Consider the following 22,757-nt stretch of genomic DNA (forward strand, 5'->3'; position numbering starts at 1 on the left):
ACATATGCTAACTAATCTCTTTATATTTCTGAATATAAATATAATCCAGGTAACGTGGAATAACACTGATGTTAATTGACCTTTCTCTAATTAAAGCAGGCTAACATTAATGTTAGCATAATAAATAACCAAGGACATTTGAGTGTGTAACAGGTTAGTGTTTGTAATTGGTAAATCTATGTTTTCTAGTAAAGTGGCCAAGAGCTATTCTGTTTATTTAGAAAAGAAACGTCAGGAAGCTTGTATGTCTCAGTTTTACACTTGGGCTTAAACGTTACGTTTGTGCCTCGACTACACAGTAGCCTATGGATATTTCTCTCCATATCCATGTAACAAGATACATCCACATTAAAGGAGTATGTATAGGTTTCAAATAAACTGAGCGAAAGTTTCTTCATCTTAACAACCTCTGAACTATAATGTGTTTAGTCCGGTTAAATTTTTTTTTTTATGTAAAATGAACTGTTGTGACCGGTCGGAATTAGCCCATGATAACTTCATAAATCTTGCCTTTTAGTTATTTAGGAGTTAATTTATGTAATAGTAATAGTAAAGGAGGGGCAAGATGTCTAGGCAGGGTGGCACACCTCTTCAGTGAAGTAGGTGAAATTCTCCTATATGTAAATGGAATTAACAAAATATCCACAAAAACACTTAAAAACTATTTATATGCATCATTGCCTCTTCTAAGAAAACAAAGCGAAGCTGATTTTTACAAGTTTTATAGTAGAAAAATTATTAAAAAACTGTGGCAGTACAGTGTGCTGATTAGAAATGATTGTGTGGTTCTTTCACCTATGCTGAGCCACTACACAGACTCACCTCCTGAGTTTCACTTTAAACCCTGACTGTACTCATTTTACTTTCACCCACAATCAGAACAGAAAATAGTTATTTTTTAAAATTCTTTTTCACTGCATTTAAAGTACATCCATTAGAATTAAATCAGAATATTTTTTATTATCATGTACTAATCGTATTTTAGTCATATATTAATATAATATACCATGGTTCAGTTACCTTTGTACAAATATGATTAGTTGAATTGTGCTTTAAGGAGATTATTTTTACTTTCATACTTTGAGTACATTTCAGAGCCTGTACGTTTTCACTTTTACATTATGGAACGCTATCACGTTAATACCAGAGGATGCTCGGTACTAGAGTTGGATGTCTCGAGACCGGTCTTGGTCTCTAGACCACTTTTTACGTGGTCTTGGTCTTGTCTTGGTCTCGACGGACTTTGGTCTTGGTCTTGGTCTTGTCTTGGGCTAGGATCCCTCGGTCTTGTCTTGGTCTCGCTGTCTTGGTCTTGCTGTCTCAGCTCGACATCGTGGTCGGGAGATTTGGAGTCAACAGTATCCATGACACACAACATAACGGTAGATAATGTGTCATGCGCAAAAGCATCACCTCTAAGAGCCGTGCTTACAGAGTGCTTTGTAGTGAATCAGAAGAGTCGACTCCCATTGAGCGAGAGCCGGCTCCTCACTTAATTTCCTTTCGCTGCTCAGCTCTCACACAGTGGCTCAGCTATGCTCCCAGCAATATATATATATATATTCAGCTCCAAGCTGAAAACATATATTTTTTTTTATTATGTTTTGTGCTGATATTTTATCTTCATAGTAGAGGAAAGAATAAGTTGTTCCACGCCCAAAAAACACTATCTACACCAGATGAGCAGCATCTGAAAGTCATCTCCTTAAGGAACAAGAAAAAAGCAAAGACCTGACACATGACCTGAGAGATCTACTGTTCATTGAAGCCACATCAGGAATGGTCTCGGTGGAAAAGATGGCTGTCAAGATGTCATTTTTAAAGAAGGAAAAAAATCTAAAAAAGACTGAGGTATGCCAAATTACACAAGAACTGGACAGATGGAAAATCAGTGGCAACTGGTCATATGAAGTGATGAATCCAAAAGTGAAACTCCTGAGTTGAGTTAAATCATTTGAAATTTGAACAAAGAAAAGTACCATCAGATTTGATCCATCATGTGTCAATGTGTCAATCAGTGCTTCATTTTATGACATGACAATGATCCCAAACACACTGTTATTCCAGAAAAAGCATACCCGAATAGAAAAACACAATAAATCATTATCAGTCATGGACTCACCTCCCTAGAGTCTGTACCTCAACATCATTGAAGCAGTGTGAGATCATCTTCACAGAGAGCAGAACAAAAAGCAGTCAGCATCCAAAGACAGTAAAATATAAAGAAAACGTGGTGGGCCGAGACTTTTGTGTAGTACTTTAAATATTGTTTTCATTAGCATTTTTACAGTTCTGTTATCTGATTAAATATGAGATTAATGAGATGATATTAGATGACAATATTTTCTAATTATGGACAGAAAAATTTGTATGAAAATTATTTTTGTTAATTAAATCAGTTCGATATATCATCTGTCACACATTTGAATGATAAATCACTAACACAGTAAACACCACATCTATTTCTTTTTCTTAGAAAGACCTGGTATTTTTCCTGGAATAATTGGAAATGTCTTAAAAGACACCACAATCAAAATGATTCCTATTCCACAAAGCCATTTAGCTGCTACCCCACGATCGCAACATAACAGTAGACACAATACAGCCAGTAACAGGATGCTCTTCATGAGGTAGGGCTTGCTGCCCAACTCCCCCTCTGCCTCTTTTCTTGCCCTTTCCTCCTCTTCTCTCCACAGCTTTGTCTTCATCTTCTTTAGCTCTTCATTCTTGTAATGCTCCCTCAGATATTCCTCCTTTTTGCTGATTTCTTCATGTCTCTCTGCAAAGATGCTTTCCTGTCTTTTTCTGATTTTCCTCTCCTTCTCAGGATACAGCTCTGTCTTGTAGTAACTACCTCCATTCAGGGCCACCAGGGTCTCGATCTTCTCCATAAAAGTTGTGACCTGCTTCTGGTCCTCCGGGGTTTTGTTGTTGAAGACGTGGAAGCCACCGCTACACTTGCGTATAAAGTTGCGGAGGTTCTCGTCACTCTCAGTAATGATGTTGTTTATTGTTTTGTCTTCCAGGCGATCCCCGTGGGTGAACAGCACGATGGTGTAGTCCCACACTCTTGGGCCAAACTTTGCTTCAATCAGCGTGTGGGTGTCTTGGTCTTCCTGAGTCAGCCTTCCTAAAGGAACAACATATGCAAAGACGTGCGGTCCTGGTTCCTGGAGTTTCAGGCGTTGAAGAATCTCTCGGATGATGTCCTCCTTGTTGCTTCCCTTCTCGAAAAGCCCAGGTGTGTCAATCACATGGACAGGTACATCTCCAACCACCCCGGACTCTTTTTCACAGTGAACAGTGATGCTGACCAGCTTCATCTCTGAACAGAACACCTTTTTATTGAGGATGGTGTTCCCACTCGAGCTCTTGCCTGCACCACATTTTCCAAGAAGCATGATCCTCAACGCCTCTGTCAACCCAACAAAAAAGCATTTTTAAACACTATTCAGAGTTCATGAAAGTTGTTGTGCCCTTCATTCTGACTTCTGATATTATTATTGTTTATTTGTAGAAATTCGTGGCTTTCACATATTAGCCCAGACTGTTGCATCCCAGGGCACAAACAGTATGAACTTTTTTATTATGTTGTTACATTGTGGCAAATACAAAGCATTTTGGATAGCATTTGTTGATGAATATAATAAAAGTAAAGATTAATACACTGTATGTTGTCTCATGTTACCATTTGGGGTTTGTTTTGTTTCTATATGCCTGTTGAAATATTTTTTCTTATCTTACGTTTTCAAAAAATAGGATTTTGTATGATTAACCAAAATGATCCAGGCATTAATGATTCTTTTACTGCAGAAATTGCTATTACGAAATTTAACTACTAATTTCAGTCATGTTATACTGTTATTATTCTGGTTATTTTCCAAAATTTGGTAGCTTTTTGGCAACAGATTCGCTACTGAGCAGAGATCCAAGAGACAACAGGCTCCAGGTGGCCAAGCCGAGACATGTAAGGCGAAAGTCAAAGTTCATTTAGAGAATAGAAAAGAGACTCAAAAAGTGACCTAAAACTATCAAGGTAAATATGTTGCAAAATGTGAGAGCTTGAAAATTTTTAGTTATATATAACAACCAGCTGTACGTTTGTGCCCTATCCTCTCATATAAAAGGCATAAAGAGAACTCTTATTTACAGCTGTGATTAGAAGTTTATATTCACTCATCGTGGGCATGAATATCATGGTAATTTGGGGGCATTTAACAATTTTTTAAATTGTTCTTTCTCCAAGGTGAAATGATTGTACAGCATACATATTTAAAGTTGAATTTCTTTTGGATTTTATCGAATATGCACAGGGTCAAAAGTTTACATACAGGGTCAAATATAAAGGTACATGCCTGCTAATCTTTTCTTAACAAGTTGCACCTCAACCAGAAACTTTTGGTAGTCATCAACAAGCATGTGGCATAATTCCGGCTGAATGTTTGACCGCTCTTCTTTTCAGAGATGGTTATTAAAATTATTTGGTTTGTTGGCAAAGAACCGGGTTTTAAGCACAGTCTTGTTGTTGCCGACCGAAAGTCTTTGATTGAGGTGCAACTTGCTCAGAGTCATTTAACCAAATATCACTGGGAGTGTATCTGTGTATATTTTAGTTTCTATGTATACTTTTCACACAGGGTCAAATATTTAGGTATATAAGCAGGACGCAGATGCAGGCAAAGCAGACAAAACAGACAAAAGTAAAAAGACGCCTTTGTTCCAAAGATATGTACACTTTTCACCCTGTGTGGATTGGAGAAAATCCCGAAGAAAATCAGACTTGTACACCTAACTCTTTGTTTGTTTTTAGGTCATTAAAGATGTACAATCATTCCACCCTTGGAAATGAAGGGTCCAAAGAAATCACTGAAAGCCCAAAATTATGAAGACATTCAGTAGATGTAAACTTGACCACAACTCTATCTGTGGTCTTGGGCTCACTTGCTCAAAAACCCATTGCATTTCTTAATACTTATCGATCCTACAAACCTTAATTAGTTAGCTAAGTAACTTATTAAATGACTAAGATACTAATCTAAGCTTCGCAACTTTGTAACTACCTAAAGTATTTATATTTGTAAAGTTTAATCACACATTTATAATGCTGGTGTACAGCTTAAAGAGTCTCTTGGTTTTGTGATATACCGTTAGATTTGCAATCAGTGATTGGTTTATTCTAAAGATACAAAGACTCTAAAGAGCAGATAAGTGGGAATAAGGAACACGAGAAACGAGATGCAGACATTAAATGAACATTACATCAACATTAGAGGCTAAAAGTGCACTTCTCAAAATCACTGTTTGCTAACTCAGTGTTTGTGTGTTAGTTAAACACACACACACACTTACAGGAAGAAGGCAGATAAAAATAGTCACTGCCATTTTGTTTTGTTTTTTTCTTTTTATGAAAGTACTGTAAAAAAACATCATAAAACTTATGTGGTTTTGTTTTCCCCCCATTGGAAGCTTATATTTTAGATAATGGCTTCAATCTTCAAACATCTGAAATAAGCCCTGTAAACTGCAGTAGCCAACAGCTCAGCTAAAGCACCAGGTTGAGGCACACTGCTTTCTTTTTCTTTCTACATGTATCAGCTGAACAAAGGAAGACACGTGATTAAGAACATGCTGTGACAGTAAGAAGGAAACGCCGTCCAACGACACCCACAGGGGCAAAAAAACATACAAAAAACTAAACAGAAAAACATTAAACTAAAAACTTTTAACTCAACAGCATTTCCATATTTCATACTGACCCTGCTCCTGCTCACTTTCTGCTGGACCAGGTATGCTATCAGCGTCCTGAGTGCTCATGGTGGACGAAGACAGAAGTATCACCAAAACTCAAAGTCTGTTAGGTGAAGCTTCTTTCACCACAGCTTCCTCGGTGCTTTCTGTTTTAAACTGAGGGTGGGGCTCTACAGCCAAGTCACATACTGGCTGCCCTACGAGAATACCGCATCCACCAAGTTACAGTCAAGTCCACATACGCTGAATAATTAGGTCAGCAGCGACAATCGGCCGCTCTGCAGGACATTATTATTTTTTCTACCTGTTTCGAGCCAAGACTATTTCCACCCAAATGTTTTAAATAAACCTCTGAACTTGGCACTCTACCCGCGTCTTATAGAGAGTCACTGGATGGGACACACCTTTGTGGTGTAAGGGGTCAAAGATCTGATGACTTCTTGCATAACAGCTTAATGTGGAATAAAGTTATGATTTCAAACGGAATATCATTACTTTCATTTTGACTGAGAAGTAGACTTTGATTCGTTGGTATTTTATGGTGAGGCTGAGAAGCAATGCAACGAGGAAACAATTAAACTATTACATTTAAGGATATGGCGATTTTTATATCACTGATCCTTTTACAAAACACACGAACCGCCTAAAGTGTGTTAAGACAATTGCGCTTTAAAAGTTTGAGAAGCAATACAATGAACGGTCTCAGCGCGCCATCTAGTGGTCAGTATACTTTAATGCTTCATAAAACGTCCTGATCAGGGATAAAGCTTCGATAAATTCACCCTGGATTGACAAAATGTAAAATGAAAATGTTTTAAAATGAGAGTATTTACTTTCAGCAATGAAAAATAATCAGCTACACTTACTCAAACACAGGACCTATGTAGTATTTTGAGAGAACATAAAGTAAATGGTTCATTTTTCAGCTACATTTCAATGAAATATTGTAGTTTTAACGGTAATACTTATCTGAACATTATGCTCATTATCCAAAATAAACCAAAGCCTGGCTCTCAGTCATTTATTCATTGTTAAATCTTAGAACAAATCCTCAACAAACATCGGCTGACTCAGACTCACACAGACTCATTGAAGGGTTTAACAGGATGCAACTAATCTTACTGGCTTGTACTTTATTTTAGGGTTGACTCTGTGATCATAACATTTGCTTTTAAGACACATACAGTTAACATCCTACAAGCCTACATGGAACCTGAGATTATCTGTTAGGTCAGTCATGAGGATTTCCTGTTAAAACCTAAAAATGAAAAGTAACAGGGATGATTCAGAGCCCTGCTTATGAAGATAAAACCTTGTTGTCATTTAAGATTCTTTATTAAATAAATTTTGGGGGATTTTCTAGGCCTTGATAATATTTTAATGGTTGATTTGATTGCATGCAAAGTTTATTGCAACTTTTTAGTAGTTAATCGGTGTTTTATTCTTGCAATCTGGGGACAAAGTGTTCAAATGACCACAGCTTTAAGGTGCATATCCAAAGAATCTTTTTATTTGATGTTAGTGAAGCAAACTAACATATTTACAAAGCACAACAATTTAAAAGCACGGAACAATGACTCACCTTTGCGCTTATCTATTATTTAGTTAAGAGTTTGTCAAATTCACATTTATATTAAATTATGCTCATTAAAGTAGCATTATAGTGCAGAGAGCTTCATACGGAGGATCTCAGGTGGGGAAAAAAAACAAGGTCAGGAGATTCTACTTTCCAAGCTTTCACCGTAGATTATTTCCGATCAGCCAGCCTCTGTAGGAGGGCGATGACTGTGTCCTGTTTGGAGGAGAGCAGCTCCAGGGCCGTGGCTATCCTTCCTAGGGACTCGGACATTCGCACCTCCCGCCTCTCGCGCCTCTTCTCTCTGGCTTCAACCCTGCGGCGAGCCACTCGATCGAGGTAGGTCTGCTCCTCCTGTCGCTTCAGAATCTCCTGGAACAAAGTGGAGCCGCCTTGCTCCGCTTTCGCCTTCTGGTTCTGTCCTTCAGTTCCAGACACAGTTGTTGTAGACAAAGAGGTGGCAGCAGAGGAAGTGAGGCAGGAGGACGTGAGGGGGAATGAAGAGGAGAGGCCGAGGAGATTCTGGCTTTGGGTGAGCGATGTTGTACTCAGGCGAAAAGGGATGACACCTGATGAGATGGATGGAGCTTTGCGGCTCGTGTAGCCCAGTGTGTTGAGGTCTGTGTTGCTGGCTGAGATGAGGGAAGGGGATGTGGTGGCTGTTTCTGTAAAACAAGGCGAGGAGATAAAAGAAGGAGCCGGCACAATGGTGGCTGGGTGAATACTAGTAGTAACAATGTCACCATTGAGGACGATCAGGGGCTTGAGGTCTGGGGCATTAGCTGAGCTAATGGTCGCTGCAGTCACCGACGTACTGGCAGCGGTGCCAGCACTGGAGCCCAGACCTACTGAGTCCACACCACCACCACCAGCAACAGCAGCAAAGTCACTGCTAGGACGGATGATGGTGGACGTCGGCTGTGGAAGCTGCAGTGGCTTTGCAGCGATCTTAGCCAAAGGAGCAGGCAGTGTAGAAACCGTGCTGCCGCCTTTGTTTCGTTTGTTGTTGACGATCTGAGTGCCAATGGTGTCGCAGAGGGTGGCGTCCATCAACTAGAGTGGAACAAGACACACACAAAGATATGGAGAAAGTACACCAATAAATACATCAAACAGCATTGTAATCCATGACTTACAAATACCAGTTAACAATGTAACCGTATGCTGTCTTAGGCTGACATTAAACCTTGTTACTTTATGTTATAATCCTAGTTATTTCTGCTGTACTTCCTCACAGTTGTTCAGATTAAACATCCCTGTACAAGAACTATTCATCATTTAACCCTGTGAGGTTCTTAAAGTCTTTCCATCTCTATATTGACTCAGTTCTCTTATGGTATTAAAAACTGTATAAATTCAGAACCACTCTTTATGATACAGTTTTTCAAATGCACAAGAGTAAGGATTTGGAGGGTGACAGGGTCACGGGCAGTTAAGGGGCACTGATCAGGTGGGGAACAAAAGCTGGGCCCATGTGGTCTGATCCAACAGATGAGCTACTGTAGCTCCAATTGCAAAAAAAAAGTTAATACTAATTCTGACAGAAAGGTGTCAGAATTCACAGTGCATCACAGTTTGGTGCACATAGGGCTGCATGGCCACAGACCAGAAGGTGCCCTTGTCTGAGAGGTCTAGTGGAGCCCATGCTTCGATGGGTCAGGGATGTTTTGGCAGCAAAAGGGGAAAAAACACAATATTAGGCAAGTGGTTATAATGTTATGGCTGGTGGTATATCGCCAACAGCAGAAGAATGCTTCTGATTTCTAGCCAGTAACCCTGAGTTTTGAATTTTGTAAGATAGACTAGGCCTGTACTCTACATCGACCACACCTTCCAAAATATATAAAGCAGCCGTTTCTTCTTTCTGCACAATTTTTATATATATACACACACACACACACATTATCCACAGATGCAGAGTGCAGCTGTTGAACTCTGACTGGATGATGATTATTGGTGGCCGCGTTTGAGGTCAGTTACATTTGTCCTGAGGGGAAATTCACATTTCTACAACTGGAAATTTCAAGCGTCTCACTCTATAGTAGACTGTGTAGTGTACAAAGGCAGACTATGCTAAAGCACTTGAAAAAGGAAAAGGAGAAAAGGAAGAGGGCTAAAAAATTTCATAGCAACTATGTCCAGCTGTGAGGTTTACTTAAACCAGTACTTAATGTCAGCAACTATTTTTTGTCCCCAGGTTTGTCTTCCCGTTAGACTCACATCAAAGAACTCCCAAGACGTCTTAGCATGTCCCGTCTCCCGGCTGCGGTCTTTAACCCTCTTATATGTCACAATGAGGTTGTTCCACTTGCGACGGATTTTCTCAACAGGCAGTATGTGCCCCTTGGAGGCCATCTCCTCTTGGACACTCTGGAAGAGCTGCGAGCGTTCCCGAGTCTCATAGAGACCCCAGCGACGCCCAACGGCCTCAATCAGACACAGAACGGCTTTGGAAGAGAAATCCGAGCCAGAGCAAAGCGTCTTCTCGGAAGGAGCAGGGGGCATTACTGAAGCTGGGAGAGAAAGAAAGCCACTTGTGGTGTCACTTCATATGTAAGATAAATGGGTTAAACTGGGGAAAATCTTATATACATACAGTTGTTATCAAACGTTTAGATCCACTCATCATGGGCGGGAATATCCTGGTAATTCTGGAATTTTAATGATTTCTTTGAACTACTCTTTTTCCAGGGTAGACTTACTGCACAAGATTGAATTTATTTTGGATTTTATCTAAAACACACAGTCAGTAGTAAACATACAGGTGCAAATATATAAATATACTCAATTAATTCTTTTAATAAGTGGAAATTCTATAAAGCCTTTAAACTTGAGAAGGCTATTAGTGATTGACTATAACTGGTAGTTTCTCTTTGCCGTCATAAAAAGGATTTGTTTAATAGCACTCACAGGTTTGAACAATACAAGACAGTTATGTACAGATACCAAATACTGTACATAAGTGTGAGTTATTTGGATGTGTCAGCACTTTGCTAAGGTCTGGAAAAAGACCCAAACTGTCACCCTCAAATGAGAGAAAAGTGGTCAGGATGTTTAGGAACAATCCAGGAACAACCAGTGCTCACACACCAGCATCACTGTCCACAGTGAAACGAGTTTTACATTGCCATGGACTGAGAGGGTGCTGACCAAGATAAAAGCATCTGGTCAAAAATCAGCACCTTCAAGCTTATCTGAAATTTGCAGCTGCCCACATGGACAATCCAAATGTCTTCTGGAGAAAAGCTTCGTTGCCAGACGAGACAAAGATTGAGCCACAATAAGGTATGTTTGGAGGAGTAAAGGTGAGGCTTTGAAATCTAAGAGCCCTGTGCTAGCTGTCAAGCATGGTGCTGGTAGATTCTTACTCTGGGGCTGTTTTGCTACCAGGGGTAAATCAGGATTTGAGGTAAAACTTGAAAATAGAATCTCCAGTTCTGTTTGAACATACAGTTGAAACTTGGACCCAGTTGGATGTTCCAACTGGACAATGATCCCAGGCACACAGATAAACTGGTTTTGGAATAGATACAGTAGACAAACATTAAGCTTCTGAGAGCCCCGACCTCAACCCTGCTGAACATCTGTGGACAACACTTAGAAGTTGAGTCTGTGCCACGAAACCAACCGATTGTACCAATTCTGCCAAGAAGACTGGTCAAATATCCAGCCAGAATTATGTCAGAAGCTTGTTGATGCTGGTCGAGGTGCAAGTTGCAAAGAGACATTAGTGGGGGTGTGTGTAAATATTTGAGCCCGTATGTAATGTTTGATCCTGTGTAGGTTGATGAGTGGATGTAAACCTATGACCACAACTGTGGTCCCCACAAAACAACAACAACAACAACAACAACAACAACAACAACAACAACAACAACAACAACAACAACAACAACAACAACAACAACAACAACAACAACAACAACAACAACAACAAAACATCCCACCAAGAGCAATGTCAAACACTTTGGGGGTGGCTGTAGCTCAGGTGGTAGAGCAGGTCATCCACTGATCGGAAGGTTGGTGGTTCGATTCCTGGCTTCCCCTAGTCTACATGCCAAATATCCTTGGGCAAGATACTAACCCCAAATTGCTCTCTGATGCATCCATCGGGTGTGGGTGAGTGTTACCTATGAAGCACTTACAAAGATTTGCTTGTGCGAATGGGTGAATGCACAAGTTGTGTAAAGCGCTTTGAGTGCTTAGAAGAGCACTATATAAAAACCAGTCCGTTTAACTGTATTTGCAGATACAGAAAAACTGCATTTTCTGTATCTGTAATTCCTAATGAGAGATTTTCAACATTTCTGTTTTCCCTCTTGTCGTTGGTTTGACGTGTGCGGGGGTTAGTTTCAACAGCCAGAGTCAGAATTTAGCAACATTTGATGATGCCGATCAAATCTGATCAAAACACACACAATCCCAGTGATGCAGAAAGTTTTTTAATTGTGAAGGATAAGAACTGAATGGCTAAGACTTGAACCCTAGTTTTTGTGGACCTTTTCAGGTGCGTGAAATAGGGAAAAAAAAAAACCCATGGTGTATCAAAAAGAATCATCTAATTTCAGAAGGCTATATGTTTTTTTAACTATTAGACATAGAAGCTTTCAGTAAATTTTAAAATACATGAGCGAATGTAAAGTTATACACACAAAATTTACAATGTTGACAAGGGCTTAATATGCCCACCTCCAGACCAGCATCCAATTTCAAAATGCTTTAATTCCACAATCATTCACCTAAAGAAACATGTACTGGCTGCAGTGACTCCAGACATGGTCATGGGATGAGTTTGACATATGCTGTGTATCCACGGGGGGACTTATTGAGCACTTGTGCACACTGTAAGTTTATATTTAGCCATTACTTGCATAAAAGTATAGCCAGAAAAAGCATACCCAGATAGAAAAGCCCAATAAAACACTATCAGTCATGGACTCACCTCCCTAGAGTCTGGACCTCAACATTGTTGAAGCAGTGTGAGATCATCTTCACAGAGAGCAGAACAAAAAGCAGTCAGCATCCAAAGACAGCTTTAAACATTCTTCAAGAAGCCTGCAGAACTATTCCTGAAGACTACTTAAAGAAATGAGAACAAAGCTGCATAAGCGAGTTTAGACTGTGTCGAAGAAAAAAGGTGGTCGTACCAAATATTGATTTTCAAACTCGTTAGGATTTTAAAACTCACTTCCTTGGATCTACTTTTTTTCCTAGTAAAATATAAAGAAAAAGTGGTGGGCCGAGGCTTTTGTGTAGTACTTTAAATATTGTTTTCATTAGCATTTTTACAGTTCTGTTATCTGATTAAATATGAGATTAATGAGATGATATCAGATGACTATATTTTCTAACTATGGACAGAAAAATTTGTATGAAAATTATTTTTGTTAATTAAATCAGTTCGATATATCATCTGTCACACATTTGAATGATAAATCACTAACACAGTAAACACCACATCTATTTCTTTTTCTTAGAAAGACCTGGTATTTTTCCTGGAATAATTGGAAATGTCTTAAAAGACACCACAATCAAAATGATTCCTATTCCACAAAGCCATTTAGCTGCTACCCCACGATCGCAACATAACAGTAGACACAATACAGCCAGTAACAGGATGCTCTTCATGAGGTAGGACTTGCTGCCCAACTCCCCCTCTGCCTCTTTTCTTGCCCTTTCCTCCTCTTCTCTCCACAGCTTTGTCTTCATCTTCTTTAGCTCTTCATTCTTGTAATGCTCCCTCAGATATTCCTCCTTTTTGCTGATTTCTTCATGTCTCTCTGCAAAGATGCTTTCCTGTCTTTTTCTGATTTTCCTCTCCTTCTCAGGATACAGCTCTGTCTTGTAGTAACTACCTCCATTCAGGGCCACCAGGGTCTCGATCTTCTCCATAAAAGTTGTGACCTGCTTCTGGTCCTCCGGGGTTTTGTTGTTGAAGACGTGGAAGCCACCGCTACACTTGCGTATGAAGTTGCGGAGGTTCTCGTCACTCTCAGTAATGATGTTGTTTATTGTTTTGTCTTCCAGGCGATCCCCGTGGATGAACAGCACGATGGTGTAGTCCCACACTCTTGGGCCAAACTTTGCTTCAATCAGCGTGTGGGTGTCTTGGTCTTCCTGAGTCAGCCTTCCTAAAGGAACAACATATGCAAAGACGTGCGGTCCTGGTTCCTGGAGTTTCAGGCGTTGAAGAATCTCTCGGATGATGTCCTCCTTGTTGCTTCCCTTCTCGAAAAGCCCAGGTGTGTCAATCACATCGACAGGTACATCTCCAACCACCCCGGACTCTTTTTCACAGTGAACAGTGATGCTGCCCAGCTTCATCTCTGACCTGAACACCTTTTTATTGAGGATGGTGTTCCCACTCGAGCTCTTGCCTGCACCACATTTTCCAAGAAGCATGATCCTCAACGCCTCTGTCAACCCAACAAAAAAGCATTTTTAAACACTATTCAGAGTTCATGAAAGTTGTTGTGCCCTTCATTCTGACTTCTGATATTATTATTGTTTATTTGTAGAAATTCGTGGCTTTCACATATTAGCCCAGACTGTTGCATCCCAGGGCACAAACAGTATGAACTTTTTTATTATGTTGTTACATTGTGGCAAATACAAAGCATTTTGGATAGCATTTGTTGATGAATATAACAAAAAGAAAAGTAAAGTAATACACTGTATGTTGTCTCATGTTACCATTTGTGGCTTGTTTTGTTTTTATATGCCTGTTGAAATATTTTTTCTTATCTTACTTTTTCAGAAAATAGATGCCTACTAATCTTTTGTTAACAAGTTGCACCTCAACCAGAAACTTTTGGTAGTCATCAACAAGTGTGTGGCATAATGTTTAACCGCTCTTCTTTGCAGAACTGGTACAGTTTATCAAAATTATTTGCTTTGTTGGCAAAGAACCGGGTTTTAAGCTTAGTCTTGTTGTTGGCGACTGAAAGTCTATGATTGAGGTGCAACTTGCTCAAAAACGCCCCTCCCATCTTCTTCAAATGCAACAAGAATGGTGTCAAACGTTTGCGCTGCAAAAATTTTCTTTTCTGCCACTATCATTTTAAATATATTAATAAAGGTTTCTAGAGGTCATCAGAGGTCAACCATTCATGTGATGAAAATCTCCAAAACATTGGAAATGTTTCTATGCAGGCCCTTAATGAAGGTCTTAAGGTCTGTTGCATCATCTTGTGTGGGTTAAAGGTATTCTGTTTATAAACAGCCTATAATTAAATGAAGTGTTTTTAGCTCAAATGAAAAGGCTGCGGATCACTAACTATCATGTTTCATAACATTATATTACTCCAGCAAATAATTTTTTTCTCTGACAGAATGCATACTTTATTCTAACTAATATATGTTAACCTAGTTTTTTAATTTTAAGAGTGTGATAATGATAAACAATATCCAATACTGACATTATGTTTCGCAACCTTTTCACAGGTTAGACCACCAGTAAAGAAAGGGGCTGGATGACCTTAGGTGACCTCTACAAAAGTGGGAATAAGGAGCACGAGAATGAGATGGAGACATTAAATGAACATTAGAGGCTAACAGTACTGTAGCTTAATTACGCATCTCAAAATCACTGTTGGCTAACTTGGTGTAGGTGTGTTAATTAAACACACACACACTTACAGGAAGAAAGCAGATAAAAAGAGTCACTGCCATTTTGGAATTTTATTTTTTATTAAAGTACTGTAAAAAAAAAATTAACATATCATATTAATTATATTATCTGGTTTTGTTTTCTCCCCATTGTAATGTCATATTGTATATATTGGCTTCCATCTTCAAACATCTGAAACAAGCCCTATAAACTGCAGTAGCCAACAGCTCAGCTAAAGCACCAGTATGACTCACACTGCTCTCTTTTTCTTTCTACATGTGTCAGCTGAACAAGGGTAGACACGTGCTTAAGAACATGCTGCGTTAGTAACTACAGCAACTACACCCACAGGGGAAAAATACATACAGACATACAAAAAATAGAATAAAAACATTAAACTAAAAACTTTTAACTCAACAGCATTTCCATATTTCATACTGACCCTGCTCCTGCTCACTTTCTGCTGGACCAGGTATGCTGTCAGCGGCCTGAGTGCTCATTGTGGACGAAAACAAAGGTATCACCAAAACTGTAGACGTCGGTTAACTTGTCCTCGCTGGCCTGACAGTCCTGATTGAATCTCAAAGCAAGTCTGTTAGGTGAAACTTTTTTCAGCACAGCTTCCTCGGTGCTTTCTGTTTTAAACTGAGGGTGGGGCTCTACAGTCACGTGACCTGCTGGGTGCCCCGCATCCACCAAGTTACTGTCCAGTCCACATACGCTGAATAATTAGGTCAGCAGCGACAATCGGCCGCAGTCCTATGTCCATAGGTGTTATTTTTCTACCTGTTTCGAGCCAAGACTATTTCCACCCAACCTGTTTTAAATACACCTCTGAACTTGGCACTCTGCCTGCGTCTTATAGAGAGTCACTGGATGGGACAGACTTTTATTGTGCAAGGGATCAAAGATCTGATGACTTCTTGCATAACAGCTTAATGTGGAATAAAGTTATGATTTCAAATAGAATATCATTACTTTCATTTTGACTGAGAAGTAGACTTTGATTCGTTGGTATTTTATGGTGAGTCTGAGGAGCAATGCAACGAGGAAACAATTAAACTATTACATTTAAGGATACTGCGATTTTTATATCACTAAAACACACGTGTGTTAACACACGAACCGCCTAAAGTGTGTTAAGACAATTGTGCTTTAAAGATTTAAGAATACAATGAACGGTCTCAGCGCGCCATCTAGTGGTCAGTATACTTTAATGCTTCATAAAACGTCCTGATCAGGGATAAAGCTTCGATAAATTCACCCGTTTAACAAAATGTAAAATGAAAATATTTTAAAATGTGCGTATTTACTTTCAGCAATGAAAAGTAATCAACTACACTTACACCGGACCTATGTAGTATTTTGAGAGAACATCAAGTAAATGGTTCATTTTTCAGCTACATTTCAATGAGATATTGTATTTTTAACTGCAACATTTGTCTGAAAGGTATAATCATTATCCAAAGATCAAATGATGCCTTGGTGGCAGTCATTTTATCATTCATTAATGAATAAATAAAGCACCTTGAGGCGACTGTTGTTGTGATTTGGCATTATATAAATAAAATTGACTTGAATTGAATAAATGAATTTTGTCTCCAAATCCTCATCAAACATCGGCTGACTCAGACTCATTGAAGGGTTTAACAGGATGCAACTAATCTTACTGGCTTGTACTTTATTTTAGGGTTGACTCTGTGATCATAACATTTGTTTTTAAGACACATACAGTTAACATCCTACAAGCCTACATGGAACCTGAGATTATCTGTTAGGTCAGTCATGAGGATTTCCTGTTAAAACCTAAAAATGAAAAGTAACAGGGATGATTCAGAGCCCTGCTTATGAAGCTAAAACCTTGTTGTCATTTAAGATTCTTTATTAAATAAATTTTGGGGGATTTTCTAGGCCTTGATAATATTTTAATGGTTGATTTGATTGCATGCAAAGTTTATTGTAACTTTTTAGTATTTAATTGCTGTTTTATTCAATCTGGGGACAAAGTGTTCAAATGACCACAGCTTTAAGGTGCATATCCAAAGAATCTTTTTATTTGATGTTAGTGAAACAAACTAACATATTTACAAAGCACAACAATTTAAAAGCACAGAACAATGACTCACCTTTGCGCTTGTCTGTTATTTAGTTAAGAGTTCATCAAATTCACGTTTATATTAAATTATGCTCATTAAAGTAGCATTATAGTGCAGAGAGCTTCATAAGGAGGATCTCAGGTGGGGAAAAAACAAGGTCAGGAGATTCTACTTTCCAGGCTTTCACCGTAGATTATTTCCGATCAGCCAGCCTCTGTAGGAGGGCGATGACTGTGTCCTGTTTGGAGGAGAGCAGCTCCAGGGCCGTGGCTATCCTTCCTAGGGACTCGGACATTCGCACCTCCCTCCTCTCGCGCCTCTTCTCTCTGGCTTCAATTCTGCGGCGAGCCACTCGATCAAGGTAGGCCTGCTCCTCCTGTCGCTTCAGAATCTCCTGGAACAAAGTGGAGCCGCCTTGCTCCGCTTTCGCCTTCTGGTTCTGTCCTTCAGTTCCAGACACAGTTGTTGTAGACAAAGAGGTGGCAGCAGAGGAAGTGAGGCAGGAGGACGTGAGGGGGAATGAAGAGGAGAGGCCGAGAAGATTCTGGCTTTGGGTGAGCGATGTTGTACTCAGGCGAAAAGGGATGACACCTGATGAGATGGATGGAGCTTTGCGGCTCGTGTAGCCCAGTGTGTTGAGGTCTGTGTTGCTGGCTGAGATGAGGGAAGGGGATGTGGTGGCTGTTTCTGTAAAACAAGGTGAGGTGATAAAAGAAGGAGCCGGCACAATGGTGGCTGGGTGAATACTAGTAGTAACAATGTCACCATTGAGGACGATCAGGGGCTTGAGGTCTGGAGCATTAGTTGAGCTAATGGTCGCTGCAGTCACCGACGTACTGGCAGCGGTGCCAGCACTGGAGCCCAGACCTACTGAGTCCACACCACCACCACCAGCAACAGCAGAGAAGTCACTGCTAGGACGGATGATGGTGGACGTCGGCTGTGGAAGCTGCAGGGGCTTTGCAGCGATCTTAGCCAAAGGAGCAGGCAGTGTAGAAACCGTGCTGCCGCCTTTGTTTCGTTTGTTGTTGACGATCTGAGTGCCAATGGTGTCGCAGAGGGTGGCGTCCATCAACTAGAGTGGAACAAGACACACACAAAGATATGGAGAAAGTACACCAATAAATACATCAAACAGCATTGTAATCCATGACTTACAAACACCAGTTAACAATGTAACCGTATGCTGTCTTAGGCTGACATTAAACCTTGTTACTTTATGTTATAATCCTAGTTATTTCTGCTGTACTTCCTCACAGTTGTTCAGATTAAACATCCCTGTACAAGAACTATTCATCATTTAACCCTGTGAGGTCCTTAAAGTCTTTCCATCTCTATATTGACTCAGTTCTCTTATGGTATTAAAAACTGTATAAATTCAGAACCACTCTTTATGATACAGTTTTTCAAATGCACAAGAGTAAGGATTTGGAGGGTGACAGGGTCATGGGCAGCCAAGGAGCACTGATCAGGTGGGGAACAAAAGCTGGGCCCATGTGGTCTGATCCAACAGATGAGCTACTGTAGCTCCAATTGCAAAAAAAAAGTTAATACTAATTCTGACAGAAAGGTGTCAGAATTCACAGTGCATCACAGTTTGGTGCACATAGGGCTGCATGGCCACAGACCAGAAGGTGCCCTTGTCTGAGAGGTCTAGTGGAGCCCATGCTTCGATGGGTCAGGGATGTTTTGGCAGCAAAAGGGGAAAATACACAATATTAGGCAAGTGGTTATAATGTTATGGCTGGTGGTATATCGCCAACAGCAGAAGAATGCTTCTGATTTCTAGCCAGTAACCCTGAGTTTTGAATTTTGTAAGACAGACTAGGCCTGTACTCTACATCGACCACACCTTCCAAAATATATAAAGCAGCCGTTTCTTCTTTCTGCACAATTTTTATATACACACACACACACACACACACACACACACACACACACATTATCCACAGATGCAGAGTGCAGCTGTTGAACTCTGACTGGATGATGATTATTGGTGGCCGCGTTTGAGGTCAGTTACATTTGTCCTGAGGGGAAATTCACATTTCTACAACTGGAAATTTCAAGCGTCTCACTCTATAGTAGACTGTGTAGTGTACAAAGGCAGACTATGCTAAAGCACTTGAAAAAGGAAAAGGAGAAAAGAAAGAGGGCTAAAAAATTTCATAGCAACTATGTCCAGCTGTGAGGTTTACTTAAATCAGTACTTAATGTCAGCAACTATTTTTTGTCCCCAGGTTTGTCTTCCCGTTAGACTCACATCAAAGAACTCCCAAGACGTCTTAGCATGTCCCGTCTCCCGGCTGCGGTCTTTAACCCTCTTATATGTCACAATGAGGTTGTTCCACTTGCGACGGATTTTCTCAACAGGCAGTATGTGCCCCTTGGAGGCCATCTCCTCTTGGACACTCTGGAAGAGCTGCGAGCGTTCCCGAGTCTCATAGAGACCCCAGCGACGCCCGACGGCCTCAATCAGACACAGAACGGCTTTGGAAGAGAAATCCGAGCCAGAGCAAAGCGTCTTCTCGGAAGGAGCAGGGGGCATTACTGAAGCTGGGAGAGAAAGAAAGCCACTTGTGGTGTCACTTCATATGTAAGATAAATGGGTTAAACTGGGGAAAATCTTATATACATACAGTTGTTATCAAACGTTTAGATCCACTCATCATGGGCGGGAATATCCTGGTAATTCTGGAATTTTAATGATTTCTTTGAACTGCTCTTTTTCCAGGGTAGACTTACTGCACAAGATTGAATTTATTTTGAATTTTATCTAAAACACACAGTCAGTAGTAAACATACAGGTGCAAATATATAAATATACTCAATTAATTCTTTTAATAAGTGGAAATTCTATAAAGCCTTTAAACTTGAGAAGGCTATTAGTGATTGACTATAACTGGTAGTTTCTCTTTGCCGTCATGAAAAGGATTTGTTTAATAGCACTCACAGGTTTGAACAATACAAGACAGTTATGTACAGATACCAAATACTGTACATAAGTGTGAGTTATTTGGATGTGTCAGCACTTTGCTAAGGTCTGGAAAAAGACCCAAACTGTCACCCTCAAATGAGAGAAAAGTGGTCAGGATGTTTAGGAACAATCCAGGAACAACCAGTGCTCACACACCAGCATCACTGTCCACAGTGAAACGAGTTTTACATTGCCATGGACTGAGAGGGTGCTGACCAAGATAAAAGCATCTGGTCAAAAATCAGCACCTTCAAGCTTATCTGAAATTTGCAGCTGCCCACATGGACAATCCAAATGTCTTCTGGAGAAAAGCTTCGTTGCCAGACGAGACAAAGATTGAGCCACAATCAGGTATGTTTGGAGGAGTAAAGGTGAGGCTTTGAAATCTAAGAGCACTGTGCTAGCTGTCAAGCATGGTGCTGGTAGATTCTTACTCTGGGGCTGTTTTGCTACCAGGGGTAAATCAGGATTTGAGGTAAAACTTGAAAATAGAATCTCCAGTTCTGTTTGAACATACAGTTGAAACTTGGACCCAGCTGGATGTTCCAACTGGACAATGATCCCAGGCACACAGATAAACTGGTTTTGGAATAGATACAGTAGACAAACATTAAGCTTCTGGGAGCCCCGACCTCAACCCTGCTGAACATCTGTGGACAACACTTAGAAGCTGAGTCTGTGCCACGAAACCAACTGATTTAAATGAATTCTACCAATTCTGCAAAGAAGACTGGTCAAATATCCAGCCAGAATTATGTCAGAAGCTTGTTGATGCTGGTCGAGGTGCAAATTGCAAAGAGACATTAGTGGGGGTGTGTGTAAATATTTGAGCCCATATGTAATGTTTGATCCTGTGTAGGTTGATGAGTGGATGTAAACCTATGACCACAACTGTATTTACAGATACAGAAAAACTGCATTTTCTGTATCTGTAATTTCTAATGAGAGATTTTCAACATTTCTGTTTTCCCTCTTGTCGTTGGTTTGACGTGTGCGGGGGTGAGTTTCAACAGCCAGAGTCAGAATTTAGCAACATTTGATGAGCTATCAAACACCCCAACAGACGCCCATCAAGTCTGATCAAAACACACACAATCCAGTGATGCAGAAAGTTTATTAATTGTGAAGTATAAGAACTGAATGGCTAAGACTTGAACCCTAGTTTTTGTGGACTTTTTCAGGTGTGTGAAATAGGCACAAAATACATGGTGTATCAAAAAGAATCATCTAATTTCAGAAGGCTATATGTTTTTTTAACTATTAGACATAGAAGCTTCCAGTAAATTTTAAAATGCATGAGCGAATGTACAGTTATACACACAAAATTTACAATGTTGACAAGGGCTTAATATGCCCACCTCCAGACCAGCATCCGATTTCAAAATTCTTTAATTCCACAATCATTCACCTAAAGAAACACATACTGGCTGCAGTGACTCCAGACATGCTCTTGGGATGAGTTTGACATATGCTGTGTATCCACGGGGGGACTTATTGAGCACTTGTACACACTGTAAGTTTATATTCAGCTATTACTTGCATAAAAGTATAGCCTTTTCTTTTCGATGCACCCTGTGTAATAGCATTTTTATGCAAATGATTAAAAAATGACATGTTTGAATTTTTAGGTTAAATTCCTTTTAACAGTCATGAGATTTAATGTGTATATGTGCGGATACATCATTCCATATCATCATTTTATATGAATTATTAAAAGAGGTTAATGTATCCAAGTGTTGCCAGTTATTACTTCTGCCAGAAAGACTTCAGTCAGTCAGGTTATGTGTTTTGTTACATTCTTGCTGGTGCTCTCCTCTCACTTTGAATCTTACTTACCTGGAGCTATCTTCAGGTATGTTTTTCCATCCCCAGATGTGGTGAAGAACCGCTCTGTGCTAACAGGGTCTGATGACAGAGCAGATAAAAGCTACATAATCTACTGAAAAGCAACAGATTCTGAGTGGCCATTAAAAAAACAAAACAAAAAAGGAAGCAAATAAACGAGGCCGAATGGCCATAAATCATCTCAGGTGAGCACTCACACAGTAGTACAGGAGTAGTTGTCGTGGCAGCTTGCAGCTCTGTGTCAGCCAGCTCCTCTGCAGTCTGTTCCCCTCCTCCTCCTCTGCATGCGGTATCTCCGCAGGGCGCAGGCGACTCCTGCCTGCCCAAAACCAGCGCAGATGCATTTTCATCCACCGCTTCAGTTTTCACATGCAGCGCTGCGACGTGGTTGCTGCCTCCTTGCAGATCTCCCTCCATGGCTGACACAGAAACAGAAAAAAAAGGGAAAAGGAGCAGGAGCTGAAGGGAGAGAGCTTGTATTGTCTGCGCAGGCGTTGAATTGAGGAGAAAGTTTGGAGATCTCGGCTGTTAATCGATGATGCAGACTTCAGCGTGAAGTCGTGCAGCCAAAGTCATGACTGATTTAGCTGTGCGCGTGATGGACAAATGCCACCCCCTGCATGTTTTTCCGTGAGGGGCACGGAAATGGCTGCGCTGACCACCTCAGCTCAGCCGACGGATGCGCAGAGCGGCTGCGCAGCTCTCAGCAAGGATTTGCTGCTGGCAACCGTGACGGTGACGTCAGCTGACCGCACGTTTGGCACATGTTTAGTAACAAAAAACCAAAAAATAATTTTCAAAATAAGAAAAAATAATCCAGATTTAGCTGTCAACGTGCCAACGTAGGGCAAAATTCTGCACGTTTTATTGCATTAATAATAATAAATATTAATAAATTAAAATAAATAA

The 22,757-nt window shown here is 40.2% G+C and overlaps 4 protein-coding genes across 4 annotated transcripts; all 4 read right to left on the reverse strand.

Moving 5' to 3' along the window:
- Positions 1 to 493: 493 nt before the first annotated feature.
- LOC146388917 (GTPase IMAP family member 7-like) lies at positions 494 to 6,107 on the reverse strand. The gene is made up of 2 exons (XM_084926494.1): positions 5,757 to 6,107; positions 494 to 3,415 (listed from the first exon to the last, which is right to left on the reverse strand). Exons 1-2 carry the CDS (start codon positions 5,812 to 5,814, stop codon positions 2,460 to 2,462), a joined length of 1,014 nt encoding a protein of 337 aa, XP_084782620.1. The 5' UTR covers positions 5,815 to 6,107; the 3' UTR covers positions 494 to 2,459.
- Positions 6,108 to 7,312: 1,205 nt separating this feature from the next.
- LOC146388918 (uncharacterized) lies at positions 7,313 to 12,382 on the reverse strand. The gene is made up of 3 exons (XM_084926491.1): positions 12,267 to 12,382; positions 9,545 to 9,837; positions 7,313 to 8,377 (listed from the first exon to the last, which is right to left on the reverse strand). The coding sequence occupies exons 2-3, from the start codon at positions 9,827 to 9,829 to the stop codon at positions 7,496 to 7,498; spliced, it is 1,167 nt and encodes a 388-aa protein (XP_084782617.1). The 5' UTR covers positions 9,830 to 9,837; positions 12,267 to 12,382; the 3' UTR covers positions 7,313 to 7,495.
- Positions 12,383 to 12,777: 395 nt separating this feature from the next.
- On the reverse strand, positions 12,778 to 15,741 carry LOC146388919 (GTPase IMAP family member 7-like). Its single transcript, XM_084926492.1, has 2 exons — positions 15,376 to 15,741; positions 12,778 to 13,740 (listed from the first exon to the last, which is right to left on the reverse strand). The coding sequence occupies exons 1-2, from the start codon at positions 15,431 to 15,433 to the stop codon at positions 12,785 to 12,787; spliced, it is 1,014 nt and encodes a 337-aa protein (XP_084782618.1). The 5' UTR covers positions 15,434 to 15,741; the 3' UTR covers positions 12,778 to 12,784.
- Positions 15,742 to 16,958: 1,217 nt separating this feature from the next.
- LOC146388920 (uncharacterized) lies at positions 16,959 to 22,540 on the reverse strand. The gene is made up of 4 exons (XM_084926495.1): positions 22,046 to 22,540; positions 21,840 to 21,908; positions 19,290 to 19,582; positions 16,959 to 18,104 (listed from the first exon to the last, which is right to left on the reverse strand). The coding sequence occupies exons 1-4, from the start codon at positions 22,263 to 22,265 to the stop codon at positions 17,223 to 17,225; spliced, it is 1,464 nt and encodes a 487-aa protein (XP_084782621.1). The 5' UTR covers positions 22,266 to 22,540; the 3' UTR covers positions 16,959 to 17,222.
- Between the last annotated feature and the right edge of the window lie 217 nt (positions 22,541 to 22,757).

Source organism: Perissodus microlepis, chromosome 4 (assembly GCF_051167445.1).
Source record: "Perissodus microlepis isolate ML-2025 ecotype Zambia chromosome 4, ASM5116744v1, whole genome shotgun sequence".
In the NCBI taxonomy this organism is placed as follows: domain Eukaryota; kingdom Metazoa; phylum Chordata; class Actinopteri; order Cichliformes; family Cichlidae; genus Perissodus; species Perissodus microlepis.

What these genes read in the sequence shown, in the direction of transcription:
- LOC146388917 (XM_084926494.1), bottom strand. Translation starts at nt 5,814, where the DNA reads ATGAGCACTCAGGACGCTGATAGCATACCTGGTCCAGCAGAAAGTGAG. An exon ending in AGAAAGTGAGCAGGAGCAGG is followed by an intron (nt 3,416 to 5,756) that starts GTCAGTATGAAA and finishes TTGGGTTGACAG; the next exon opens with AGGCGTTGAGGATCATGCTT.
- LOC146388918 (XM_084926491.1), bottom strand. Translation starts at nt 9,829, where the DNA reads ATGCCCCCTGCTCCTTCCGAGAAGACGCTTTGCTCTGGCTCGGATTTC. An exon ending in CGTCTTGGGAGTTCTTTGAT is followed by an intron (nt 8,378 to 9,544) that starts GTGAGTCTAACG and finishes GTTCCACTCTAG; the next exon opens with TTGATGGACGCCACCCTCTG.
- LOC146388919 (XM_084926492.1), bottom strand. Translation starts at nt 15,433, where the DNA reads ATGAGCACTCAGGCCGCTGACAGCATACCTGGTCCAGCAGAAAGTGAG. An exon ending in AGAAAGTGAGCAGGAGCAGG is followed by an intron (nt 13,741 to 15,375) that starts GTCAGTATGAAA and finishes TTGGGTTGACAG; the next exon opens with AGGCGTTGAGGATCATGCTT.
- LOC146388920 (XM_084926495.1), bottom strand. Translation starts at nt 22,265, where the DNA reads ATGGAGGGAGATCTGCAAGGAGGCAGCAACCACGTCGCAGCGCTGCAT. An exon ending in AACTACTCCTGTACTACTGT is followed by an intron (nt 21,909 to 22,045) that starts GTGAGTGCTCAC and finishes CTCTGTCATCAG; the next exon opens with ACCCTGTTAGCACAGAGCGG. An exon ending in ATACCTGAAGATAGCTCCAG is followed by an intron (nt 19,583 to 21,839) that starts GTAAGTAAGATT and finishes TTTCTCTCCCAG; the next exon opens with CTTCAGTAATGCCCCCTGCT.